Source organism: Salmo salar, chromosome ssa02, assembly GCF_905237065.1.
Source record: "Salmo salar chromosome ssa02, Ssal_v3.1, whole genome shotgun sequence".
NCBI lineage: Eukaryota > Metazoa > Chordata > Actinopteri > Salmoniformes > Salmonidae > Salmo > Salmo salar.
Window position 1 is genome coordinate 43,747,739 of NC_059443.1, and position 23,684 is coordinate 43,771,422.

Here is a 23,684-nt window from a genome sequence, read left to right on the forward strand (position 1 = left end):
CATGACACTACGCACTAGGATTATTTCTGGAAGATCGTTCATATTTGCCGAATAGCTCCGCTTGGCCATCCTTCTACGAGATAGGATTTCCTGTCTGCTAGGTGCCCTAACATCCTGCGGCTACAGCACAGCATGCAAATGCCAATGTTCCAAACCATACTTTACCTCAAAATGAAAGAATATCATCCATACATTAATGTGTGTGTATGCATTTGTGCGTGCAAAAGAGTGGTCATGCGTTTGTTTTTCATTGGTTGTCAATGTGTTAGGATATCCCAGTGTGTTGTCACGCACCTCCTCGTCCTCTAGGCGGCGCTGTGTCTCCGTGATAAACTTGATGTACTGACTGGTCAGAGTCATCAGCTCACTGTAGCGGGTTCTTAGCGTCACATACTGATGGAGAAGAAATGAAACGGGAAACCTTTGATTTAGTGTGGGTTTGGCTTAAACTATTGATCTAAACTTTTCTCCTAACATTGCAAATGGTTGTCAGAGAATGACAACCTGCGTTCAGATTACACAAGTGGCACACACCTCTTGAATGATGTTATCTGAGGCAGAATCCATTTTGGTTTTCTTCAGGGGTGAGAGAGGGTCCACCTGTGCTTTGTAGGCCACCAACTGGAGTTCATAATCCTTATAAAAAAGAAACAGGATGTTTCAACACTAAACCTTATGAAACGAAGATATTTAAATAGAGCTGTATGTGAATGTAATAATGGTTTCCACGTTTGTACACCGATGTTGTGCATGCTTACCTTGATAGTGTCGATATATGCCTTAGCATATTTCTGACACTCGTCAACTTTCTCTTTGTTTTGCTCAATCTCTTCCAGAAGTTTCTATGTTGGGGGAAATAATCAGAATTAGTCTGGATGGGATTTCAAGATGTGCCTGTATATGTTCAATGATGAGAACTACACAAAACACACCTTTTTAACATTAATTGTCTCATAAGTAGTATACCAAATAAGAAGTAAAAAAAAAGGTGTCAATGATTTAAGTTCCAGAATGTTCAGTTGATCAGCTAAGCACCTAGAGCAATGCAGTGATGTAACGGACCCCTAATACTCCCCCATCAGTACCTTCTCCTGGGCCAGTTGCTCCTTCAGAGTCTTGCTGTCACTGATGGGCACGGCCTGGATCTTCTCCTGCCTCTGCTTGGCGTCACCGATCCACTGGATGAGCCAGTCGTAGCTCTCTCTGTAGTAACCCAGCTGGCGACCTAGCTGCTCCAGCTCCCGCTGACGCAGGTCCATCTGGGAGAACACAGCTTGCCAGCGGTCCTGGAGACAGGACAGGAGATGGCGGTAGTGGTCCAACTCGGCGTCACGCTCACTGTGCACACGAGACATCTTCTCGCTCACGGCTGCTGCCTTTCCGAGCTCGCCCTCCAGAGAATCGAATGCAGGCTTTTCACCCTCCGCTTCAGCACGCATTTTCTACAGGGAAAGAGACGGGAGGGAAGAGCAACAGTTAGCATGTTAAATAAGCTATCAATAAGTGTAGCTTACATCAAAAATAATCTTCGAAAAAGTTTTTAAAAATTCACAGAAGCAAGTCTCTTGTGTTTCATCACGTAAACAGTTTCTCTCTCTTTTTAAACCTGCCTTGTTTCCATGTTCATAATCCAATGATATATATATATATATAAAACGCAAAAATACATGAGCGTTGGCTGTCAAGAAACCCGTAATGAATCCCACACAGTTCATTAATGTCCCAAAGCGCATGTGTTTTTAATGTAATAAACATCACAATCTATCTACTGAGTAGCGTTTATGCAAAAGCCTCTCCAGCTCCCTGGCTTGGAAAAAGCGGACCAACTGTGTCCTACAAAGAGGAGGTAAGTGTTCAGAGAACTGAGAACAAAAGCCTGGTTGTTCAGTGGAAACGTAACACAAGAATAAAGGCTGAGGCTGTGCCCAGTGCGGTCCAGTCAGTTCACCTTGAGCTGGGTGCGGTACATCTCCACCTCCTTGAAGTCATTGGGAACCGTTTGGACCTCGCGCAGTCGCTGCTCGTACTTCTTCAGAACGCCCTCGGTCCCCTGCGTGTTGCGGATGACCACGTCCACCGTCTTCAGCCTGAGGCAAGGAAAAGGAAATGTCAGTGGAGGAGGGATGGGAAGTGGCGTGAGAGATTTAATGCTGCTTAAATAGAATGTTGTATTTTTCCCTCGCTTGTTTGTTGTTTTTGTCAGGGCAATAAGAACCCCAAAAATGGAATCTGGCTACAGAAAGAAAACCAACAAGTCAACTCACTTCTCTAGATAGACAGAGGAGAGGATGTAGGCATGGTCCATCTTCTTCAGGGTGAACTCCAGTTCAGAGCGCAGGACAGGCGCAGTGCTGGACTGCTGAGGAGTGGTACTCAGGACCTCCTCGGTCTTCACGGCCACCTGGTCCAAGTTCTTCTTGATACCCTCAAGCTCCACTTGGACTTTCTGAAACAGGAGAAGAACAAGCGCATGACGATTAAGATAAAGAAAGGACAAATAGCAAAACAAAGAGAGAAAATCTCCTCCGATTACAAACTTCCACCGAGTATCATAATGCTGAACGAGACCCCCCCTATCAGGCCCAAGGAAGCAGTGTGTTCCTGAGCCTGACCTGTGTGTGGACTCTCCGGGTGAGGAGCTGCCAGGGGTCTTGGTGGAGTAGCAGAGAAAGGATCCCCACTAGGCCCAGAGCCAGCAGGGTCCAGAGGAGCTGGATCAGCAGGCTGGGCAGTGGGCCTTCCAGCCAGTCTCCCTCAGTCTCCATAGAGAAACACAGCCCAGGGACTTACTGGACACACTGAGCTTATACACTACTCTATTTTCCCTTTCTCGCTCTCTCTCTGTCTTACTCTCATGACTTGCCTTCTCCTCTCTCCCTCTTCCCCCCTCAGAGGCAGCGCAGAAGGCGGTGACCATGCCATTCCATTCCCTCCCTCTCTATCTATCTACCTCTGCCCCGCCTATCCTCCCTTCTACTGAGTCATCGTTCCTCTCTTTCCTGCTGCACTTGGCTCCAGTACAGTATGTATATCTCCTTTCTCAAGCCCCCTTCTTTCTCACATTTCTCTCCCCCACCGCAGAAAGCCCTATCCATAGCTGCAATCTGCTGTAATTAAGCCTCGCTGTCTCCTCTCTCGGTATTTCATTCCCTCTCTTTCTACCCCTCCCTCATTCTCTTTCTTCCTCATTCTCTCTCTCTCTCCTTTTCTGTGTAGTGCTTTGTCCTGTTTCTGGTGCCAGTCTGTAGCTTGGTATCAGGGTTGGGGAGTAACGGATTACATGTAACTGATTACAAAAGAAAATAACTGTACGTTACATTACTAGCTATGTAAACGCTAACATTGATTTATCCTGTAATAGATGTTGGTAAATTGGTAATATAAAGGTTTGCCGCCTTCTAATGCATAACCTCTTTGGGCTAGGGGGCAATATTTTGACGTCCGGATGAAAAGCATGCCCAGAGTAAACTGCCTGCTACTCAGGCCCAGAAGCTAGGGTATGAATATTATTAGTAGATTTGGATAGAAAACACTCTGAAGTTTCTAAAACTGTTTGAATGATGTCTGTGAGTATAACAGAACGCATATGGCAGGCGAAAACCTGAGAAAAATCCAACCAGGAAGTGGGAAATCTGAGGTTTGTAGTTTTTCTAAGTGATTGCCTATCCAATATACAGTGTAAATGGGGTCATATTGCACTTCCTAGGGCTTCCACTGGATGTCAACAGTCTTTAGAATGTTGTTTCATGCTTCTACTGTGAATGGGGAGAGAATAAGAGCTGTTGGAATCAGGTGTCTGGCAGAATGCAATGAGCTAAGTCGTGCGCGGCCGTTTTATGATTTATGATAAAAACATCCTAAAGATTGATTCTATACATCGTTTGACATGTTTCTACGAACTGTAATTAAACTTTTTTGACTTTTCGTCTGAACTTAGTGCTCGCGCGAACAAAAGGGAGGTATTTGGACAAAGTATGGACTTTGCTTTTGCCGTAAAGCTTTTTTGAAATCTGACACAGCGGTTGCATTAAGGAGAAGTGTATCTTATATCAAAGTTTATGATGAGTATTTCTGTAAATTGATGTGGCTCTCTGCAAAATCACCGGATTTTGGAGGCAAAACATTACTGAACATAACGCGCCAATGTAAACTGAGATTTTTGGATATAAATATGAACTTTATCGAACAAAACATACATGTATTGTGTAACATGAAGTCCTATGACTGCCATCTGATGAAGATCATCAAAGGTTAGTGATTCATTTTATCTACATTTCTGCTTTTTGTGACTCCTCTCTTTGGCTGGAAAATGGCTATGTTTTTTTGTGACTAGGTGCTGACCTAACATAATCACAAGGTATGCTTTCGCCGTAAAGCCTTTTTGAAATCGGACAGTGTAGTTGGATTAACAAGAACTTTATCTTTAAAATGGTGTATAATACTTGTATGTTTGAGGAATTTTAATGATGAGATTTCTGTTGTTTTAATTTGGCGCCCTGCACTTTCACTGGCTGTTGTAAAATCGATCCCGCTAAAGGGATTTGATCTCTAAGAAGTTTTTAAGGGGAAGGTAATCTATTACAATTTTGGCCATGTAACTAATGGATTACATTTAGAAAGTAACCTACCAAACCCTGCTTGGTATCACATTTTAGGTGCTTCCCCCTCCATAACAGTTTTACAGTAGCTCCTAAAAACACATTCAGGGTTCTTTATGACGTTATTTCTAGTGTTCAAATAAAACGTCATTGTTTTTTGGTGATTAACTTCGGTATCTGTTGTCCCATGGACACTAGCACTGATGTGCCCCTCCCCCACCGTTACCTTTACCTGTATATAGGTTATACTTTATCATCCTATATTTATACAGGTTGATCCACTGAGAGTCTTTTACAGAGGAGACCTGTCCAATAAATATGTTAGACCTAAGTCACAACGTATTCTTTAGTTAGTACAGTGTAGGTACAGCACCTTCTGGTCGGTGGTCTTCTGGGCACAGTCTTGGATGGGGTCCTTGTCCACGGGCTTGCGGATGCGGGCCACGGTACGAGCCTCGCAGTCCTCTATCCGTAGACGCAGGTCCTTGATCTGGGTGATGTAGGTCACACACATCGACTCATCCTGCTCACCTGTGTGTAGCGTGGACATTGTGGAGATTGGTTAGGATGGTAAGAGTGTGGCACTAGTAGCTCCAAGGTTGTGGGTTCAATACGCACAGGGATCACATACTCAAAATGTATGCGCTCACTGTACTGTAAATCATTTCAGATAGAAGCACCTGCTAAGGGGCAATAATAATATAATTATTATATTATCATGGTGAAGAGCTTAGGGCAGGATGGGTGTGGTCACTGTGGGTGTAGGTGTCATAAGATAGAGGGTTGACAGTAGTGTGGTGAAACCTTTCCCTTGTTTTTTTCCATGTACATTCTTTAGCTTGCAATACCTGATTGCTTTGAATGGAATTACAATTGCAGAAATATATATACAGTTATAGTCGGAAGTTTACATACACTTAGGTCCACAAGTCGGTTAGGACATCTACTTTGTGCATGACAAGTAATATTTCCAACAATTGTTTACAGACAGATTATTTCACTTATAATTCACTGTATCACAATTCCAGTGGGTCAGAAGTTTACATACACTAAGTTGACTGTGCCTTTAAACAGCTTGGAAAATTCCAGAAAATAATGTCAAGGCTTTAGAAGCTTCTGATAGGCTAATAGATATAATTTGAGTCAATTGGAGGTGTATCTGTGGATGTATTTCAAGGCCTACCTTCAAACTCAGTGCTTCTTTGCTTGACATCATGGGAAAATCAAAAGAAATCAGCCAAGACCTCAGAATGTATTTTTTTTTAGACCTCCACAAGTCTGGTTCATCCTTGGGAGCAATTTACAAACGCCTGAAGGCACCACATTCATCTGTACAAACAATAGTACGCAAGTATAAACACCATGGGTCCACGCAGCCGTCATACCGCTCACGAAGGAGACGCGTTCTGTCTCCTTCCTGAGATATGAACGTACTTTGGTGCAAAAAGTGCAAATCAATCCCAGAACAGCAAAGGACCTTGTGAAGATGCTGGAGGAAACATGTGCAAAAGTATCTATATCCACAGTAAAACGAGTCCTATATCGACATAACCTGAAAGGCAAGGAAGAAGTCACTGCTCCAAAACTGCCATAAAAAAAGCCAGACTATGGTTTGCAACTGCACATGGGGACAAAGATCGTACTTTTTGGAGAAAGGTCCTCTGGTCTGATGAAACAAAAATAGAACTGTTTGGCCATAATGACCATCGTTATGTTTGAAGGAAAAAGGGGGATGCTTGCAAGCTGAAGAACACCATCCCAACCATGAAGCACGGGGGTGGCAGCATCATGTTGTGGGGGTGCTTTGCTGCAGGAGGGACTGGTGCACTTCACAAAATAAATGGCATCATGAGGATGGAAAATTATGTGGATATATTGAAGCAACATCTCAAGACATCAGTCAGGAAGTTAAAGCTTGGTCAGAAATGGGTCTTCCAAATGAACAATGACCCCAAGCATACTTCCAAAGTTGTGGCAAAATGGCTTAAGGACAACAAAGTCAAGGTATTGGAGTGGCCATCACAAAGCCCTGACCTCAATCCCATAGAAAATCTGTGGGCAGAACTGAAAAAGCGTGTGCGAGCAAGGAGGCCTACAAACCTGACTCAGTTACACCAGCTCTGTCAGGAGGAATGGGCCAAAATTCACCCAACTTATTGTGGGAAGCTTGTGGAAGGCTACCCGAGACGATTGACCCAAGTTAAACAATTTAAAGGCAATGCTACCAAGTACTAATTGACTGTATGTAAACTTCTGACCCACTGGGAATGTGATGAAATAAATAAAAAATAAATCATTCTCTCTACTATTATTCTGACATTTCACATTCTTAAAATAAAGTGGTGATCCTAACTGACCTAAGACAGGGAATTTTTACAAGGATTAAATGTCAGGAATTGTGAAACTGAGTTTAAATGTATTTGGCAAAGGTGTATGTAAACTTCCAACTTCAACTGTACATACATACATACATACATACATACATACATACTTTTGTGCAGTGTATTCATATGGTTCATGATCAGACATGCATGTGTTCACATGTAGTATGTCACACACACACAGGTTGATAAGCATTCAAACAAAGCATATTTCATTAAATTACCCACTGTGCAGTGGTATCTCTACACACAGCAAAACACAGCTTGACCACTACCTGAATGTGTTTTTCTAAACCACTATATTGCATAACAAGAAAACAAACCAAGCCACATTGGAAACAGGAAATGGACAAAAAAATACTAAATATCATGCACTCACTCAAAAGCTGTAAGAGCTAGGGAAAGCATTTCTATCTATGTGAACACTGTAAGTTGATGGGGTTGGCGTGATGGAAACAACAAAACGTTAGTTTTTAAACGTGCCAACCATCCATAGTTCAAAAGCATGGCGGTTCACTGTTCACACTCACCTTTGGTTTTAACCACTGGTCCTGAAAGGTGAATTTGACAGTTACCCAATGTTGCTGAACTGGTGTACAGTAACACGCCTTTCACCCCTGACTACACACATCCACTGTATAAAGGACTGTTTGCTAGTGGTACTCAGAGAAGGAGAGTAGATGCCACCCTTACTGAGATCAAAACTTTATTTTACAGCCCGCTGTTTATTGGGTAATTACTTACAAATTATTTGTCAAACCAGGTAGTCACCAAACCAGAAAGTACCGACTAATACCCCATTAGTTTCTTAGTTAATACCATGTAAACACCAGGTAAGTACCAGGCTGTAAAATAAAAGGTTTACAGAGGTTTGTTGTGTTTGTTCATGAGTATGTAGGTGGGACGGACCTTTCTCCACAGAGCGCAGAAGGTTGTCGTAGTACTGTGTGGTCTTAGAGTAGTCGCCCTCGATCTGCATACGGTCGTGTGGACCAAACAGCTGGGAATCCTGACTGTCACGCATGAAGTCCTGATAGTGAAGCTCCAGGTTCCTCATAAACAGCCTGTACTCCTCCACCTTCATGGTCTTAAACTATAGAGGGGAGAGAGGGGAGAGGGAGAAAGGAGAGAGAGAGAGAAAGAGGGAGGAGAGAGGGAAAAAAATAGGGTGAAAAGGAGAGAAGGAAGACAGAGAGAGAAGAACAGGCAGGAGAGAGGGGGGGAAAGAGGGAGAGAGAATAGGGAGAGCGGTAAGTAAATAGTCAATCTAAAACATGTTAATCTTAATCATTATAATCTTTCAAAACCACCTCCTTGTGAGAGGAACCGATCAGAATTGCCTGTCAATTTGTTACTGTCATTCTGTCCGTGTACCCTGCCTGCATCACAACCTGTTTTAGATGGTTACATTTCATAAAAATCAAATCTACTATACAATCAAGACTTTTAGTTTGTTTGTTACGTAATACAAACAAGCTTTGGTAGACACCGCACCTTACTGTCGTAACAGTATAAGAACTTTCCCCGCCAATAATTCCATTTGGAAACCCATGAGGTTTTCTACCTCAATAAAACACTTGTCCATGTTTACATGGTCTGCTCTATAAATAACAGAGCTCGAGACTCAACCTCACCGTAAAGCAACAAAGGCATGGGGAATCTCCCCGTTCAATTCAGTACACTTACAGTAACACAAACAGGGTGACCACTTGACTCTCTCTCACAGTGTCACTGATTGGCTGTCTGTGAGGATCACTTTTAACTTAAAAAAGTCTAAGCTTCAAACAGTTAACTAATGTCAAACTATTCCAATTACTATATATCTTTCTCCGTTTTTTTTTCAAGATAAAGAATAAAAACACAGGTGACTAGCGTTTACCATGGTGATGTTCCAGGTACGTATCTGTGTGATGTCTCTCGTCAGGTACTGCCAGGACAGCATGCTCTTCATGTCCACATGCAATCTCTGCCACAGGACCAGCATCGACTGGTGACCAGAGTCCAGACTGGGGTAGGAGACAGAAGGAAGTGTTACTGTACCGTAAAACAAATATAATTAGGGCCCAGAGTTTTTTCAAGGCTAGGTCCCGAAAAACCAGCCTGGTCCCAGATCTGTCTGTGTCATCTTGCCAACTCCTATGGTCACTGTGACGGAAGACAGCGCAAACAGATACGGGACGTGGCAAAAAAAGAAGAAAAACGGGCTCCATGTGATCCATTGATGGAGAGCACTGTGTATTGATGTAAGAGTCTCACCTGGACACACTGTCCATAGCCTCCTTGTTGACAGGTGGAACCAGGAAGCAGACTGAAGGCACCACCGCCTCAATGCCTGAGCGGTTCAGGACCTTCCACTTGTTGGGCTGTGGGGAGTTGTTGATGAGAGCACACTCCTCTCCCTTATGGACGGTGATCTACACAGAGAGACGGAGTATATGAGATGTTACAGTCCATGGATGGATGGATGGATGGTGGATGGCTAGACCAGCATGAACCAACGAACCAGGAAGAATGAATGAATGAAAAAAAACGAGTGATGAACAAACAATTTAATGAACAAAGAAACAAAAAGTAAGTATCTACTTCCTGTCTACATATGTAGAGCCGTTATTCCTACACCTGATACCTTGAAAAGGTGACGGTAAGGATGATATGCTTACCTCCATCTGTTTGAAGTCACACACGGCCTGGATGGGCAGTTTGCCCTTGATGGACTTGGTGGGGTTACGGGGCTTCAGCTGGATTATGGTCTTGGCCCTCTTGTTCAGGCCGGCCACGTGAGTCTTAAACTCGTTCAGCTGCTCCTTCTCCTCCTGGTGAAGAAGGGAAATAATTTAACATCTTCAGGAAAAAGATGGAACAAAAAGATAAGAGTTTCCTGGTTTGCTTTCTCTGCATTTGAGCAACTAAAGTCCTGCCTATGAGACGAGGGCCCATATTCATAAAGTATCTCAGAGTAAGTATGATCTAGGATCGTGTACTCCCTTTCCATTCATCATATATAAAAAGCAGACCTGATACTAGATCCGCAGTCCTACTCTCACGATTTATGAATACGGGTCCCGAGCTAGGCGACCTCATGTTTTATGTGAGCACAAGCACCCGTCCACAGTCCAGCTGTGTAGTAGCCTACGTACCACAGCATCCTGTAGCAGGTCCTCTAGTCGCGTGGCCGTAGTGGAGCGATCGCAGCAGTACTTCTTCTTCAACGTCTCCTGCATCTTCTTCATCCTCTCCTCAGCTTCTTTCACGTCCGAAAAGAACTGCGAAGAAGCACGAGAAGATAAGGGCATGTGTATTGAACAATAAAATGAGAACATCAACAATTGTGTTTGGAACTATTACTTATAGAACCATGCAGGTTTATGAGCCATTCTCTATTTTGAAAATTATTCTGAGCATCCAAACCTGGTAGTAAGCTGTGTTCTCTTTGAGGTGAGCCTCGATGCAACAACACAGCTGGAGGATCCAGCTCCACTGAGTCTGCAGGGCTGCTGTGAAGGCCTGGAAATTAAAGGGGGACATCAAGAGTAGGGCAAAACAGGGTCGTGTTCATTAGGTACCAAGCGGAGGAATACTGACTGAAACAGGGAGGGACTACCTGAACTTGTCCAATAAGACATGCTTGTTTTCAGTTGCAAAACAATCTACAACGGTATGCAGTTCTGTGTACTAACGCATACATCCAGGTTTACCCTGCTATTACTCATGGAGACCACTAGGGGGTAGTGTAGTGCTCACCTCCACTGTTTTCTTGCCAGGGTGGCCCTCCTTCAGCATCTTGTCTCCTGTGACCTGGATGTTGTTGACCTTTTTCTCTCTCAGCTCCAGCTCACGCATCAGACCCTTCCGAATGAAGATGAGCTATCAATGAGCTATCAACAGCCTTACATTCAGATGAGCACTACTCGAGATTGGAAATACTGTATGATCTATTCAATGTTTTTCTAGGCTTCAGAAAACGTGCACTTGAACAACCAAGCTGTCTTAACAGCATTTCTGATATATTTTTCAAGTTATGTATCTGTATCTGACCTACCGAGTAGTTGTCTTTCTTGGCTGTCATGTTGGTGTTGCGGTCACTCCAGTCGTAGTTGACCTCCTCCTCCTCTTTGTCGTTGAGCCACATCAGCTCCTTGGTTGCCGCGCTGACGAACACATAGAGCGAGTCCAGGTTGCGCAGACGAGACTTGGAGGAGTTCTGGGAGAGAGCGGTGAAAGAGGGAAGATGTAGATTAGATTACATACTGTATGTGTGCATTTATGAGAATACAATTATTACTAATCCTTGTGGTAGTTGACCATAACAACATTACATTTAACCCAAAATAACGCTTCTGAATAAAGATCTTACCAGCAGCTTGGCATACTGAAGGTCCAATTTGCCCAGGTATTGACTGTACGTCCCTTTACTGACTGGGGATAGCTGGCTCTGAGGGACACAAGAGACACACAGGCAACATCAATGTTATGTCACAGTCAGAGAGGATCTAGCACTTGAGGATGGTAATGATATATATGTATATAATGTCTCCATTCCCTCGGATCGAATACAAAGTACATGATATAAACTCATTCAAAGTGTAATGGAAATATATGGAGATATAGAGAGTCTATGAAACAAAGTTATTATAACACCCCACTAAAACATATTTCACCTTTGCCCCTTTAAGGTCTAGTACCTCGTCAGCCTTGGCCCGTTCGATCTTGGCGCGGAAGTCCTCCACGGTCTGGTGCAGGCCCCGGTGGCTGCCCAGCTGAGACTCCACGGTGGGCAGGTCCGAGCCCCACTCGGCCTCGTCAATCCGCCTCTGACTCTCCTCCACCCAGGTCAGCAGGTCCTGGGCGTAGCGCAGGGTCACCTCGTCCAGCTCAGGACGCACCCTGGAGGACGACTGCTGGATGGTCTGGGTCTGGATCATCTGGGTGGTCGTCACCTGCGACTTGAGACGCAGGTTGTAATCGGTGCGCAGGTTCACAAGACGCTCGTGAAGGCGGTATACCCTGTGGGAACGACACGCATTTGACAGGTAAGTGTTCTGTCCTGTCACACATTTCTTCAATTAAATGACTATGGTTATGCAACAAGCTTAGGTTTCAATCAGCGTTCATGACTAGAGGGGGAGGGGATATCATTTATAATTTAGAGGAAATTGTTATCCTAACGAAGCAGATCGCTGTAATCGATCGATGTATATAATATAATCGAATAGAAAATAGATACTTTATTATCCATTTTGTGAGAAACTGAAAATGGCCAACTCACCTGCGGTACATCTGCTCGGCCTGCTGGTGGCGCCCATCTTTGAGCAGCTGCACGTCGTTGAAGAGCAGCCGGATCATGCCGTCTGCCTTGTCCAGGTCCCGCTCCACCTCGGCAGTGTGCTGAGCCGGCTTCCCTGCACTCAGGAGACGGATGTCCTAGAGGGAGGAGGGCATACCAATATTAATGTCATTAACCTATGAGCTTTCGAAAGAGAGAAGGTAAAAGGGTTTCTATGATTGACAGACAAGTAATGCTTCCTCCACTTTAAGGATTTCATGGCTTTCCAAACTTGTTGGAGATCAGTTCAGATCTTCATTTTGTTATGCGAGATTGTATCCAGCCCACCTCATGACAGGAGAGGGAATACCATTCTGATTGGAGCATTTTCGCTGGTGATGACTGGACACATTGGTTTTGAATGAGGTAGTAAACAGACAGCTAATGATTTTCTAACTGGAGCATATGACTTACCCGGTATGAGTCATTTGACCCAATCACTGGCCTATAGCAACTTTACATAATTGAGGACAATGGCTGTCCTTAGTTTCCCCCAGCTCTAGCCACAGCCTATCCCGGCTCCAGCCTCATTCCCAGCCCCAATCCCAATCCCAGTCCCAGCCTCATTCCCAGTCCCAGTCCCAGCCTCAGGCTCATTCCCAGCCCCAGCCCCAGTCCCAGCCTCAGGCTCATTCTCAGCCCCAGTCCCAGCCTCATTCCCAGTCCCAGTCCCAGCCTCATTCCCAGTCCCAGCCTCAGTCCCATTCCCAGGCCTCACTGTACTGTCAGAGTGTTAGTGGTCCAAGACTCACCGTCTGCAGCAGGGTCTCCAGCTGGTTGAGCTGCTCCTCACACACACCTGACTCCATCTGGACTTTACTGACGATCCTCTGGAGTCTCTCTAGCCTGAGGGAAGAGAAGAGGAGCGTTAACACTGATCTGGTCAAAACATTTTTATTTCAATGGTTTTTAGCAAACATACCAGGTCAGGATCAACACGGACCTGGGTATAGAATTTCACTTCTGTACCATGCTAAAAGTGAATGAATCAATAGAAAAACAAACAAACCAAAAGATGATTTATGTCACGATTAAGAATATCAAGTATCAAATATAACATGTTCCTTGCTTGGCCACAGCTAAAAACTTCATAACATAGTAACACAATAACCACAACAGCACAATCACTGAAAGTCCGGAACAAGACACTTACGGCCTCTTTGAATGCAGAAGGTACTCTACTTTATAAGGGTTCGTCACAAATGCCATACTCTTGTCCTTATGCTCTCCCTTTTAAAGTCCCAGGTAGAGAGGTGGCTCTTCTTAACACAGTCCCATAGTGTCATGGGAATTCTCTCCCAACCTTGGCAGGGACAACAAATGTCTGCTGCGTTGTGTAAGGCACATTTCTGCAGCGCTTGTTCAGACATTCCTCATCCCAGTTCACGAATAAGGCTGCCCAGATAGAGCGCTGCCCAGTCTGATGAACTTAGTCGAAACTAGCAAACGATGACTGCCCATTACACTGAACATGGACCCGGCACACAAGGCTGTCTCATGACAGTGGACCAGCCCATTTCAAGACAACTTCCAGCACAACACCCCCCCCCCAGCTACCTAGCCTTATGATATTGATAACATTGGCATTTGATGTCTTCTGACAGATAATCATATCTGATTAAGTTGACAAGAATACATTTTGTAAAAATACAATCGCTCCGTGCCAGACTTGCCCTTGTGAACAGAGGATGTCTTTCTTTGCAATCCCTTCATTGCAAAGGGAAAACCTGATTCAATCATAACATCTGGATATGGAGTCTCCAAATGAGGGGAGATGGGTAATAGAATTACTGTGCATTACTTAGCTTCAGATGTTCTTGCAGCTGTTTAAAACGGCACATGTAACTACAGGGAAATGGTCCGATAAACAGAATCGGCTTGATAAGAATCCATCTGTCACTTTCTGTGGTTTTTATATGAATCGTGATTCATTCGCTGTAAGTAAATTGCACTCGTCAACGGTCTGATATTCTAATCTACGCTTTGTGGCGCTACTCAGTACAAAAGAAACTAGTGGAAACTTCCATCAAAAGTCAAGACGCGTGAAGTCATCCCTGACGACCTTGGAGAAATCAGGCAGGACAGTGTCCAAGCCCCTTACAGCATGATAGATAGCAAACCTCAGGCGTGCCAATGGTGTTACTGTTCAAGAGGAGCTGGCTCTAGACAAACCACAGCCTAAACAAGGTCCCAGAGCAGTGCAACTAAGGTAAAACTGGGCTTAATCGACTAATGGAGTTAGTTATCCAGGATGCTCTCACACAGAGCAACGAATCAATGACCGGTCTTGTGTCAAACAATAACATATTCTTCCCATTTTGTAACATGAAGAATCTTTTTCTAACAAAACAGGCAGAAACTAACAAGGTCACTTGAAGAGAATAGATATATAGTAAACAAAAATATAAACGCAACAAGCAACAATTTAATTGGTTTTACTGAGTTCATATGAGGAAATCAGTCAATTGAAATAATAAATTCATTAGGCCCTAATATATAGATTTCACATGACTGGGAGTACAGATACGCATCTGTTGGTCACAGATACCTTTAAAAAAAATGGACCTTACAATGGGCCTTAGTATCTTTTCATGATATTTTTGTGCATTCAAACTACCATCGATAAAATGCAATTGTGTTCGTTGTCCGTAGCTTCTGTCTGCCCATACCATAACCCCACCGCCACCATGGGGCACTCTGTTCACAACGTTGACAACAGCAAATCGCTCGCCCACACTGCGGCATACGCGTGGTCTGCGGTTGTGAGGCCGGTTGGACGCACTGCCAAATTCTCTAAAACGACGTTGGAGGCTGCTAATAAAGAAATTAACATTCAATTCTCTGGCAACAGCACTGGTGGACATTCCTGAAGTCAGCATGCCAATTGCACGCTCCCTCAAAACTTTAGACATCTGTGGTATTGAGATTTGTGACAAAACTGCACATTTTAGAGTGGCCTTTTATTGTCCCCAGCACAACGTGCACCTGTGTAATGATCATGGAGTTTAGTCAGATTATTAATATGCCACACCTGTCAGGTGGATGGATTATCTTGGCATCCCCACTAACAGGGATGTAAACTAATTTGTGCACAGAATTTGAGAGAAATACACTTTTTGTGTCTATGGAACATTTCTGGGATCTTTTATTTCAGCTCATGAAACATGGGACCAAGACTTTACATGTTGCGTTTATATTTTTGGTCAGTGTAGATCCAGATGAGGATTGATGGAATCAGGAATAATATGGCCAGACATTGATATCCACTACACAGCTTCACTCACTCACCTCTCAAACTCTATCCTGAGCAGTCGTTCTCTCTCAAGGATGGACACGTGCAGACGGCCCCATTCCTTCTCCACATCAATTGGATGGTAGCCTGGAGGAACCTTGACCTGACCAGCATGCACTGCACTCTGTAGAGGGGGTGGTGTAAAATAATAAGTGTTAGACCTCTAGCCACAAATCAGACAACCACCTTTATCTATCTATATCAATCTATCAAAAATAGAGTAGAGTATAATGGAATGGGATACAATAGAGTAGATTATAATGGAATGGGATACAATAGAGTAGAATACAATACAATAGAATCGAATAGACTAGAATGCAAATAGAATAGAAAATAATAGAATAGAAGCTCTGTGCATGGCTAACCTCAAAGGACTGGTAGATGAGTTTGGAACGGTGCTTGTCGGCCTCCTTTGCAGGCAGTTCTGTCTCTTTGAACTTCAAGAACTGACGCCACAGGATCTGAAAGAGAGAGAGACAGGATGAAGGAGACATTTTCTTTTACCGTTCTTGAACGGTCACAAAGGGGAAATTGACGTAGAAAAATAAAAAATGTATGTTAAGTGAAATGTGTTGTTTTACAGGGTTAGCTATAGCAGTACGGCGCCCCTGGAGCAAATGGCCCTTAAGTGCCTTGCTCAAGGATACATCTGCAGATTTTTCACATTGTCGGCTCAGGTATGCGAACCAGCGACATTTTGGTTCCTGGCCCAACACTCTAACCGCTAGGCTACCTACCGTATTATCTTGTGACTCAATCCATCCTACTCTTGCTTCCTTTTTAAAATGCTACATGCCACTAAACAGGGTTGATGACAATTCTATTTCAAGACAGTCAATTCAGAAAGTAAACTGAAATTCCATTTGAAATGGAATTGACCCCAACCACGACAGCAGTACTTATTCAAACTGCTTCCATTGACTCTAATCTAGGTGATGATTCTGCTTCCATTGACTCTAGTCTAGGTGATGATTCTGCTCCCATTGACTCTAGTCTAGGTGATGATTCCGCTTCCATTGACTCTAGTCTAGGTGATGATTCTGCTTCCATAGACTCTAGTCTAGGTGATGATTCTGCTCCCATTGACTCTAGTCTAGGTGATGATTCTGCTTCCATTGACTCTAGTCAAGGTGATGATTCTGCTCCCATTGACTCTAGTCTAGGTGATGATTCTGCTCCCATTGACTCTAGTCTAGGTGATGATTCCGCTTCCATTGACTCTAGTCTAGGTGATGATTCTGCTTCCATAGACTCTAGTCTAGGTGATGATTCTGCTTCCATAGACTCTAGTCTAGGTGATGATTCTGCTCCCATTGACTCTAGTCTAGGTGATGATTCTGCTCCCATTGACTCTAGTCTAGGTGATGATTCCGCTTCCATTGACTCTAGTCTAGGTGATGATTCTGCTTCCATAGACTCTAATCTAGGTGATGATTCTGCTTCCATTGACTCTAGTCAAGGTGATGATTCTGCTCCCATTGACTCTAGTCTAGGTGATGATTCCGCTTCCATTGACTCTAGTCTAGGTGATGATTCTGCTCCCATTGACTCTAGTCTAGGTGATGATTCTGCTCCCATTGACTCTAGTCTAGGTGATGATTCTGCTCCCATTGACTCTAGTCTAGGTGATGATTCTGCTCCCATTGACTCTAGTCTAGGTGATGATTCTGCTCCCATTGACTCTAGTCTAGGTGATGATTCTGCTTCTGTGGTGTAAAACTACAGCTCTTGATGAGTTAGTTAACATGTTTACATTCTTACAGGGGGAGTTATTTGAGAAAGTATTGTTAACCTTGTAGCTTTATAACATGTACCCATGTCCTTAATTCACATAGATACACACAGAGCTTGACCTTTTCAACTGGCCATTAAAAATGGGATTACCTAAATCCAATATGGTACCTAGATCAATAACGTGGCTAACCCGATTATTCTGACACCTTCCCAAATAAAAACTCAAGCTAACAAAGATAAGGGGTGTTGAAAAGTATACATAGAAAAGTCAGATGCCTTATTAGAAGACGCAGACGGTGTATCAACACAAATAGAAACAAATAGACTCGCGATACTGCTTTTGTCTGTAATTGGGAACCATTTTCTAGGAAAAGAGATCTTGGAACTAGATTACCTCGAAGCACAATATACGCAGCCTCGTACTGCTCATTCTGATAATGTCATTCGAGTTGATAAAGTAAATTTAACACGGAGGTGGGTCCTCCTCTGTTTTACTGTACAATCCCTTTGACTGTACAAGATTTGGAAACTGATTACAGCAACTGAAAAGGATTAATGAATGTTTTATACATTATCCAATAGGAGAACTTAGCTGACCTAGCCTTTTGTCTGACAGTCCCCTTTGTCTCCACAGAGAAAGTTGCAGGCACGCTAGCCAGGGAATGGGGAGGGGCAGTACGGAAGATTCCACCGAGGATTAGGTAGAATAATGTGTGTCTTCAGGTCTGCTTTTCTCAGCTCCAGTGCCACCCACCCAGATGCCACACAATGCAACCACACGAGACAATGCAATCTCTAGACTGTAATTGCTCTGTTTGATGTGGGATCGAATGGCAGAGCTAGCTGCTTGTTCATAATATTTCTTTCTATTTTTTTGACCTTCATTTAACGAGGCAAGTCAGTTAAGAACAAATTCTTATTTTCAATGACGGCCTAGGAACACTGCCTTGCTCAGGGGCAGAACGACAGATTTTTACATCATGTAAGGCATCTCTGAATAGGCTTAGTCATGGTAACAGAAAATGTGTGTGGAGAAATGTTAGAATCATAACTCACAGCCCCCCCCCCCCCCCAAAAAAAAATGCCTTAGCTACAGCCCCGATATATAGACACAGAAACACATACAGTATTTTCAGTATCCAAGTTACAGTATTCACGCTCCTATATCGAGCAATAATACATTACGTGACCAGCCACAGGTAGCAGTCCAATCCCAGTCACAACAGCGTTCCCAGTAACTGTCCAGGTAGGAGACTCACCTCTATCTCCTCATAGCTGCCTGGGAACCTCCTCTCCCCGAAGATAACGACATGGTGGCTTATCCACTGTCGAATGATAGTGACCAGCTCATAGTACTCTGTCCAGCGCAGCTCCAGCTGCTGTAACACAGAACACAGCAGACAACGACGGGGTTTAACGACAGACAGCCAAGAACCTTCTCCTGGAGAGCCAGGATAACTCGCCTGCTCACACACCACCCTCACTCAATTAGGTGTCAACAGGCCCAGCCTTGTGTGGCTGGACAGGGAGCAGAGTGTGAGTGACTGAATGTTGTTACTGATTGTCCCGATGACAATATTGATTATTATTACGCTTTGGCAATATGTACAGTACATTGTTACATCACACCAATAAAGCAGATTTTATTGAAAGAGAGCGAGAGAGAGAATGATAATGTAGTGTGTGTGTACGTGCATTAGTACACACACGCGCAATAAACAAAAGTTCCCTCCTTTACTCACTTTCAGTACATCTTTAGTTAGCATTGGAGTACAAATGGCATTCTAAAATCTGTTTTGGCAATACAATACAGTACACCATTCTGCTTTTCCAACAACTCTCTTCTGTGTGCTGTGAGCATGCTGTGGTGTGAGAGGGGTGTTTATTGGGTAGAAAGTACTTTGAGGTAAACACAGAAGGTTGCTAATTTCCTGCAGCTCCATTTAGGATGGCAGGACTTCTATTGTAGTTCCAAACTGAAGCGACTCTGTGTCATAAACAAAGCAATTACATATTCTGACTGTCACAAGCCATAATCCAGGAGTTTCCCTGAATGAACTCTCATTGAAAGTAGGGTTGAATGCATTAACAGTGGCTTATAGCGTGTCCTTTTTGAATTGATCAATTTGAGTCTCGGACGTGAGGTGTCCAGTTTGTGAGTATATCAGGTTTAGGGACAATCTTGTAGAAAAAGAATGAAGTGATCAGAGGCGGTCAGGAGTGCACTCACGTTAGCCTGGATTCCATCCTGGACATCCCGGGGCATGGCATCATACAGGGACGACACGTAGGTGATGATGGACTTCTCATCCGGATGTGGCACGTCAACATCTGGGAAAATAATTGGTGTGTTTATAGATTTGTTTTCACATCGAAAGAGTAATGGAGATGCTGCAAATACATTTTTTTTTTAGGATGACGACCTTTCATTGTATAACAAAAAGTGAAGTGTGCCCAATCATTAGTTGGTATGTGAAGATGTGTGTAAACATTAGTTATACACCTAGATCATGTTCATGGTGGATTTGGAGAAAGGAGTAAGCTATCAAAATATTTGATTGGACACGGCTCATACAGTACAGCAGCACTGAATGGGGGGGGGGCTCTTCAAGTTCCATCTGGAGTCTCTCACCCCTGACTCTTCTTCCATTAAATAGCAAAAGTACAACGTTAGGTGGGACGTGGTTGGAGAACTTGGGGTGCATTCACTAGGAACAAAACAGAAGCAAACAACAAAATGGGGAGGGAATTTGCCGAATAGAAACTATTGTTTACGTTGGAAAAAACATTTTCCATTTGCGAAACATTTTTGCAACTATTTGCTACAGTGTGCACTTATGATTCCACCCCTGGTGTAGAGGTCAGCCATCATCACATGTACATGTACTGCAGTCTTACCCTCCGGATCCAACAGGCGTGTCACGCCCAGGTCCGTCTCGGCCACGTTGAAGGCGTACTCAAGGTTCTGCACGTTGGTCTGGCGGTACACCTTACTCATGTCAATGAGTCTAGGCCTGAGGAGACAGAATCACGGGACATCCGTCACGACTGGTTTAAAGGCAGCGTAGACAGGTGAGGAGGGTATAAGGACTGGCCGGGCAGATACTGATCATGCCTACCTACATATCGCTTGTCCTAAAAGAAATGCCACGTCTGTATGTCAGAAATCTGTAGTGAACACCTGCTTTCCCTGGGGTGCTTGGCATCTATATATGAACGGAATGTTACATGGGGCTGCAGCAGACAACCTGGGCAGCCATGTTTCAAATTAGATAAGCACCTATACTCGCTCCCCGTTACTATCCTCTCCGTGGTGCAGATGAGGTTAAGTGAAGAGAAAATAGCCATAGGGAAACATTCAAAGCATACCGTTACTCAAATTCAATTCTTGACCAATGTAAACATTACAAAAAAATCCGTCACAAACGTTCCCTCTCTAATTCATTTTTCATTGCATCCTTTAAGTAAAAATGTCACTGTTTACAACTTATTCTATTTTTAAAATGGCACAGTATACTCATTCTCTCTTTACAATACGTTCACATTATTCTGATATACTCCGAATGGAAAGCCCAAGACAAATAAGAGAGACGCTTAGAGCAGATCCGTACAGCGATTTGACGTGAAGGGTGGAGCGGACAGTGTAGTAGTCCCCAGGGCTTGGGGCCGATTCCAGGCACTGCACCTCCCTAAGAGAGAGCTGCTTCCGTGGCCTGGTGGGCCTCCCTTCTACCCTACTGGGGCTGACCAGCCTCCCCTCCCCTCCCTGGAGGCTGTGGGGGCTGCAATCATGTCCCAGCCCTGTCCCCTGGCCCAGTTCCTGGTCCCCTGACTGGGAGTCGCAGCTGGAGTGGGCCACTGAGCTGTGGGATCCCTGGCCTGAGTCCCATGAGGAGCCTTCTGAGGGGATATTGTCACACTGCATGACCACACGGTCTTCCAATGAGCTGACCAAGCCTGTGACCCTGCTGGACGAGCGGCCAGTCCTCTTCCTGGACTTTATGGACAGCTTCCTCTTCAGACTCGACATCATGGTGCCTTCTGGGAGTTGTAGTCTCCCAAAAACAGAGAGCTAGCTGGCTAGATGTTTCGTACTCGTCCAGTGGCAAGTGAAAACGTTGCACTTAACAGTGAAATTCCGATTCCAAAAGGCGTGCTGCTCCAACCATTTCAACAAGGTACCTTGTGATGGTTTGGTGGTTGTTCGGGAAACAGTTGGGTCCAAGTCTGCAGAACGTGCAGGTAAATCCCACCCGAGCATTTACGTCTTCAATAAGACGTCTTCACAATCTTCACGTTGAGGTTACAAAGAGTGCTCAACCCTCTCCGTGAGAGAAGAAACAGCTCTGTACCACTAGGAGGCTAACTGCTGTCATCCCCTCTGACCTGACCTCCCAACCTCAGCCCCGTCTATCCAAAACAGCTCCCCTGAAATCAACTGCAACTTTCACCAGCCCAAGGTAAGTTCCTTAGTTCCCAGGGTGACGACAACATTCAATCCTCCAAATAAGCGGTTAAAAAAAAGTGGCGCAAATTGGTGGATAACGCAGACTGCAGGCTGTGCAAAAAGTAACTCTGCAGTGTTCGTCGTTTGAGTAGGAGTGTTACAGTGACACCGCTCTCTTTATGAAAATAAGCTACTAAATAGACTGCCTTAGGTGACACTCAAAACCTTGAAAAAAAAAAGTGTTCTCTCTCTCGCTCTCTGTTAGAGGGAGCAGAGTGTAGCTGGGCTTTGCAGGTACATGCACAGCTTTGATTGAACCTGCCCCGTGGGCCTCTCTTTCTTCCTTCCTTTTGTGCCACGCCTTGCTGGGTATTCACCCAGATTTCCCTCATCACGTGGCCCTCTTTCAGTCGCTCTCATGTTTCATTCAGACTCCCTGGGGATGTGCAGGGTGCTGCTTTCATTACATGTTATGTGCTGGAAGACCCTATTATTTACAGATAACGTGCCTGTCTCTGTGGCTTTTTAGGACTCCGCCTCCCACTGTGAGAGACCACAGACATGTCTCCACTCATCCGCTCTCATATTCATGTCTATACGTAACTGTATGCGTCAGCAGAGACTAAAGCAGCTCTAAGGCCATTGTGATATTAACAGAGGGAGTGATTCACTGAGAACTCAACTGGTCACTTCCTTTAGTCCAAGGCTCGCTAGAAAAATAGATTCTCATGAAAGGATAAGTAAACAAACCCATCTTTCCCAATTCTACGCCACCCAGGTGCCTCAGACAGCGCCCTCTCCACCTGAATGGGCATTACTGAGTCTAATAACATAATAATAACAGCGTATACAGTAAGTGCTCTAATCAGTGCCAGTACCTATATCCATGTGAGGCAACACCCACCTGTGGTATTCCAAGCCCAGGGCACTGACAAGTTCAAAGAAATGTCTTATTAGAGCTGCCTGAAACCTGTGCGATCAAGTACGGCCAGGAGAGGAGATTGAACAACTACGGAGTTAGATGTAAAAACGTAATTTACCTCAGGACAAGTCAGAAATGAACACGAAGTGGATACACAACCTTATTTTATAAGACATGGAACACTTTTCTCTCTCTTGTCAAAACTGAAACCAGTGTCTGATTGATTATGTACCTGATAGTTTACATTTGTACTCGTGTGTATACACTACATGACATGACAAAAATGATGTGGACACCTGCTCGTCAGACAGCTCATTCCAAAATCATGGACATTAATATGGAGTTGGTCCCCCCTTTGCTGCTATAACAGCATCCTCTCTTCTGGGAAGGCTTTCCACTAGATTTTGGAACATTGCTGCGGGGTCTTGCTTCTATTCAGCCACAAGAGCATTAGTGAGGTCGGGCACTGATGTTGGGTGATTAGGCCTGGCTCGCAGTCGGCGTTCCACTTCATCCCAAAGGTGTTCAATTGGGTTGAGGTCATGGCTCTGTGTAGGCCAGTCAAGTTCTCGAAAAACCATTTATGTACGGACCTCGCTTTGTGAACCGGGGCATTGTCATGCTGAAACAAGAAAGGGCCTTCCCCAAACTGTTGCCATAAAGTTGGAAGCTGTAGCGTTAAGATTTCCCTTGACTGGGACTAAGGGACCTAGCCCGAACCATGAAAAGCAGCCCCAGACCATTATTCCTCCTCCACCAAACTTTACAGTTGGCACTATGCATTGGGGCAGGTAGCGTTCTCCTGGCATCCGCCAAACTCAGATTCGTCCGTCGGACTGCCAGATAGTGAAGCGTGATTCATCACTCCAAAGAACGTGTTTCCACTGCTCCAGAGTCCAATGGCGGCGAGCTTCACACCACTTTAGCGCGGTGTAAAGCTTTACACCAATCCAGCCGATGCTTGACATTGTGCATGGTGATCTTAGA

At 44.3% G+C, this 23,684-nt stretch overlaps 1 protein-coding gene across 29 annotated transcripts in view; it reads right to left on the reverse strand.

Annotated features, from left to right (window-relative positions):
- Positions 1 to 23,684, reverse strand: part of plecb (plectin b) — a 189,204-nt gene that overhangs the window by 13,827 nt on the left and 151,693 nt on the right. For 22 of the 29 annotated variants that reach the window (XM_014168101.2, XM_045704595.1, XM_045704593.1 and 19 more), the window contains 25 exons: positions 20,227 to 20,342; positions 19,559 to 19,659; positions 18,588 to 18,707; positions 15,960 to 16,055; positions 15,591 to 15,718; positions 13,055 to 13,148; positions 12,246 to 12,400; positions 11,638 to 11,983; positions 11,334 to 11,411; positions 11,019 to 11,180; positions 10,721 to 10,825; positions 10,388 to 10,483; positions 10,117 to 10,242; positions 9,640 to 9,792; positions 9,236 to 9,393; positions 8,859 to 8,985; positions 7,889 to 8,072; positions 7,510 to 7,530; positions 4,972 to 5,129; positions 2,265 to 2,446; positions 1,949 to 2,087; positions 1,086 to 1,442; positions 759 to 842; positions 535 to 636; positions 295 to 393 (listed from right to left, as the gene is read on the reverse strand). In XM_014168101.2, coding sequence (XP_014023576.1) covers positions 295 to 393; positions 535 to 636; positions 759 to 842; positions 1,086 to 1,442; positions 1,949 to 2,087; positions 2,265 to 2,446; positions 4,972 to 5,129; positions 7,510 to 7,530; positions 7,889 to 8,072; positions 8,859 to 8,985; positions 9,236 to 9,393; positions 9,640 to 9,792; positions 10,117 to 10,242; positions 10,388 to 10,483; positions 10,721 to 10,825; positions 11,019 to 11,180; positions 11,334 to 11,411; positions 11,638 to 11,983; positions 12,246 to 12,400; positions 13,055 to 13,148; positions 15,591 to 15,718; positions 15,960 to 16,055; positions 18,588 to 18,707; positions 19,559 to 19,659; positions 20,227 to 20,342 — 3,487 coding nt within the window. The remainder of the gene's footprint in view (positions 1 to 294; positions 394 to 534; positions 637 to 758; positions 843 to 1,085; positions 1,443 to 1,948; positions 2,088 to 2,264; positions 2,447 to 4,971; positions 5,130 to 7,509; positions 7,531 to 7,888; positions 8,073 to 8,858; positions 8,986 to 9,235; positions 9,394 to 9,639; positions 9,793 to 10,116; positions 10,243 to 10,387; positions 10,484 to 10,720; positions 10,826 to 11,018; positions 11,181 to 11,333; positions 11,412 to 11,637; positions 11,984 to 12,245; positions 12,401 to 13,054; positions 13,149 to 15,590; positions 15,719 to 15,959; positions 16,056 to 18,587; positions 18,708 to 19,558; positions 19,660 to 20,226; positions 20,343 to 23,684) is intronic. The other 7 variants (XM_014168120.2, XM_014168078.2, XM_014168204.2 and 4 more) reach the window with 4 other exon arrangements.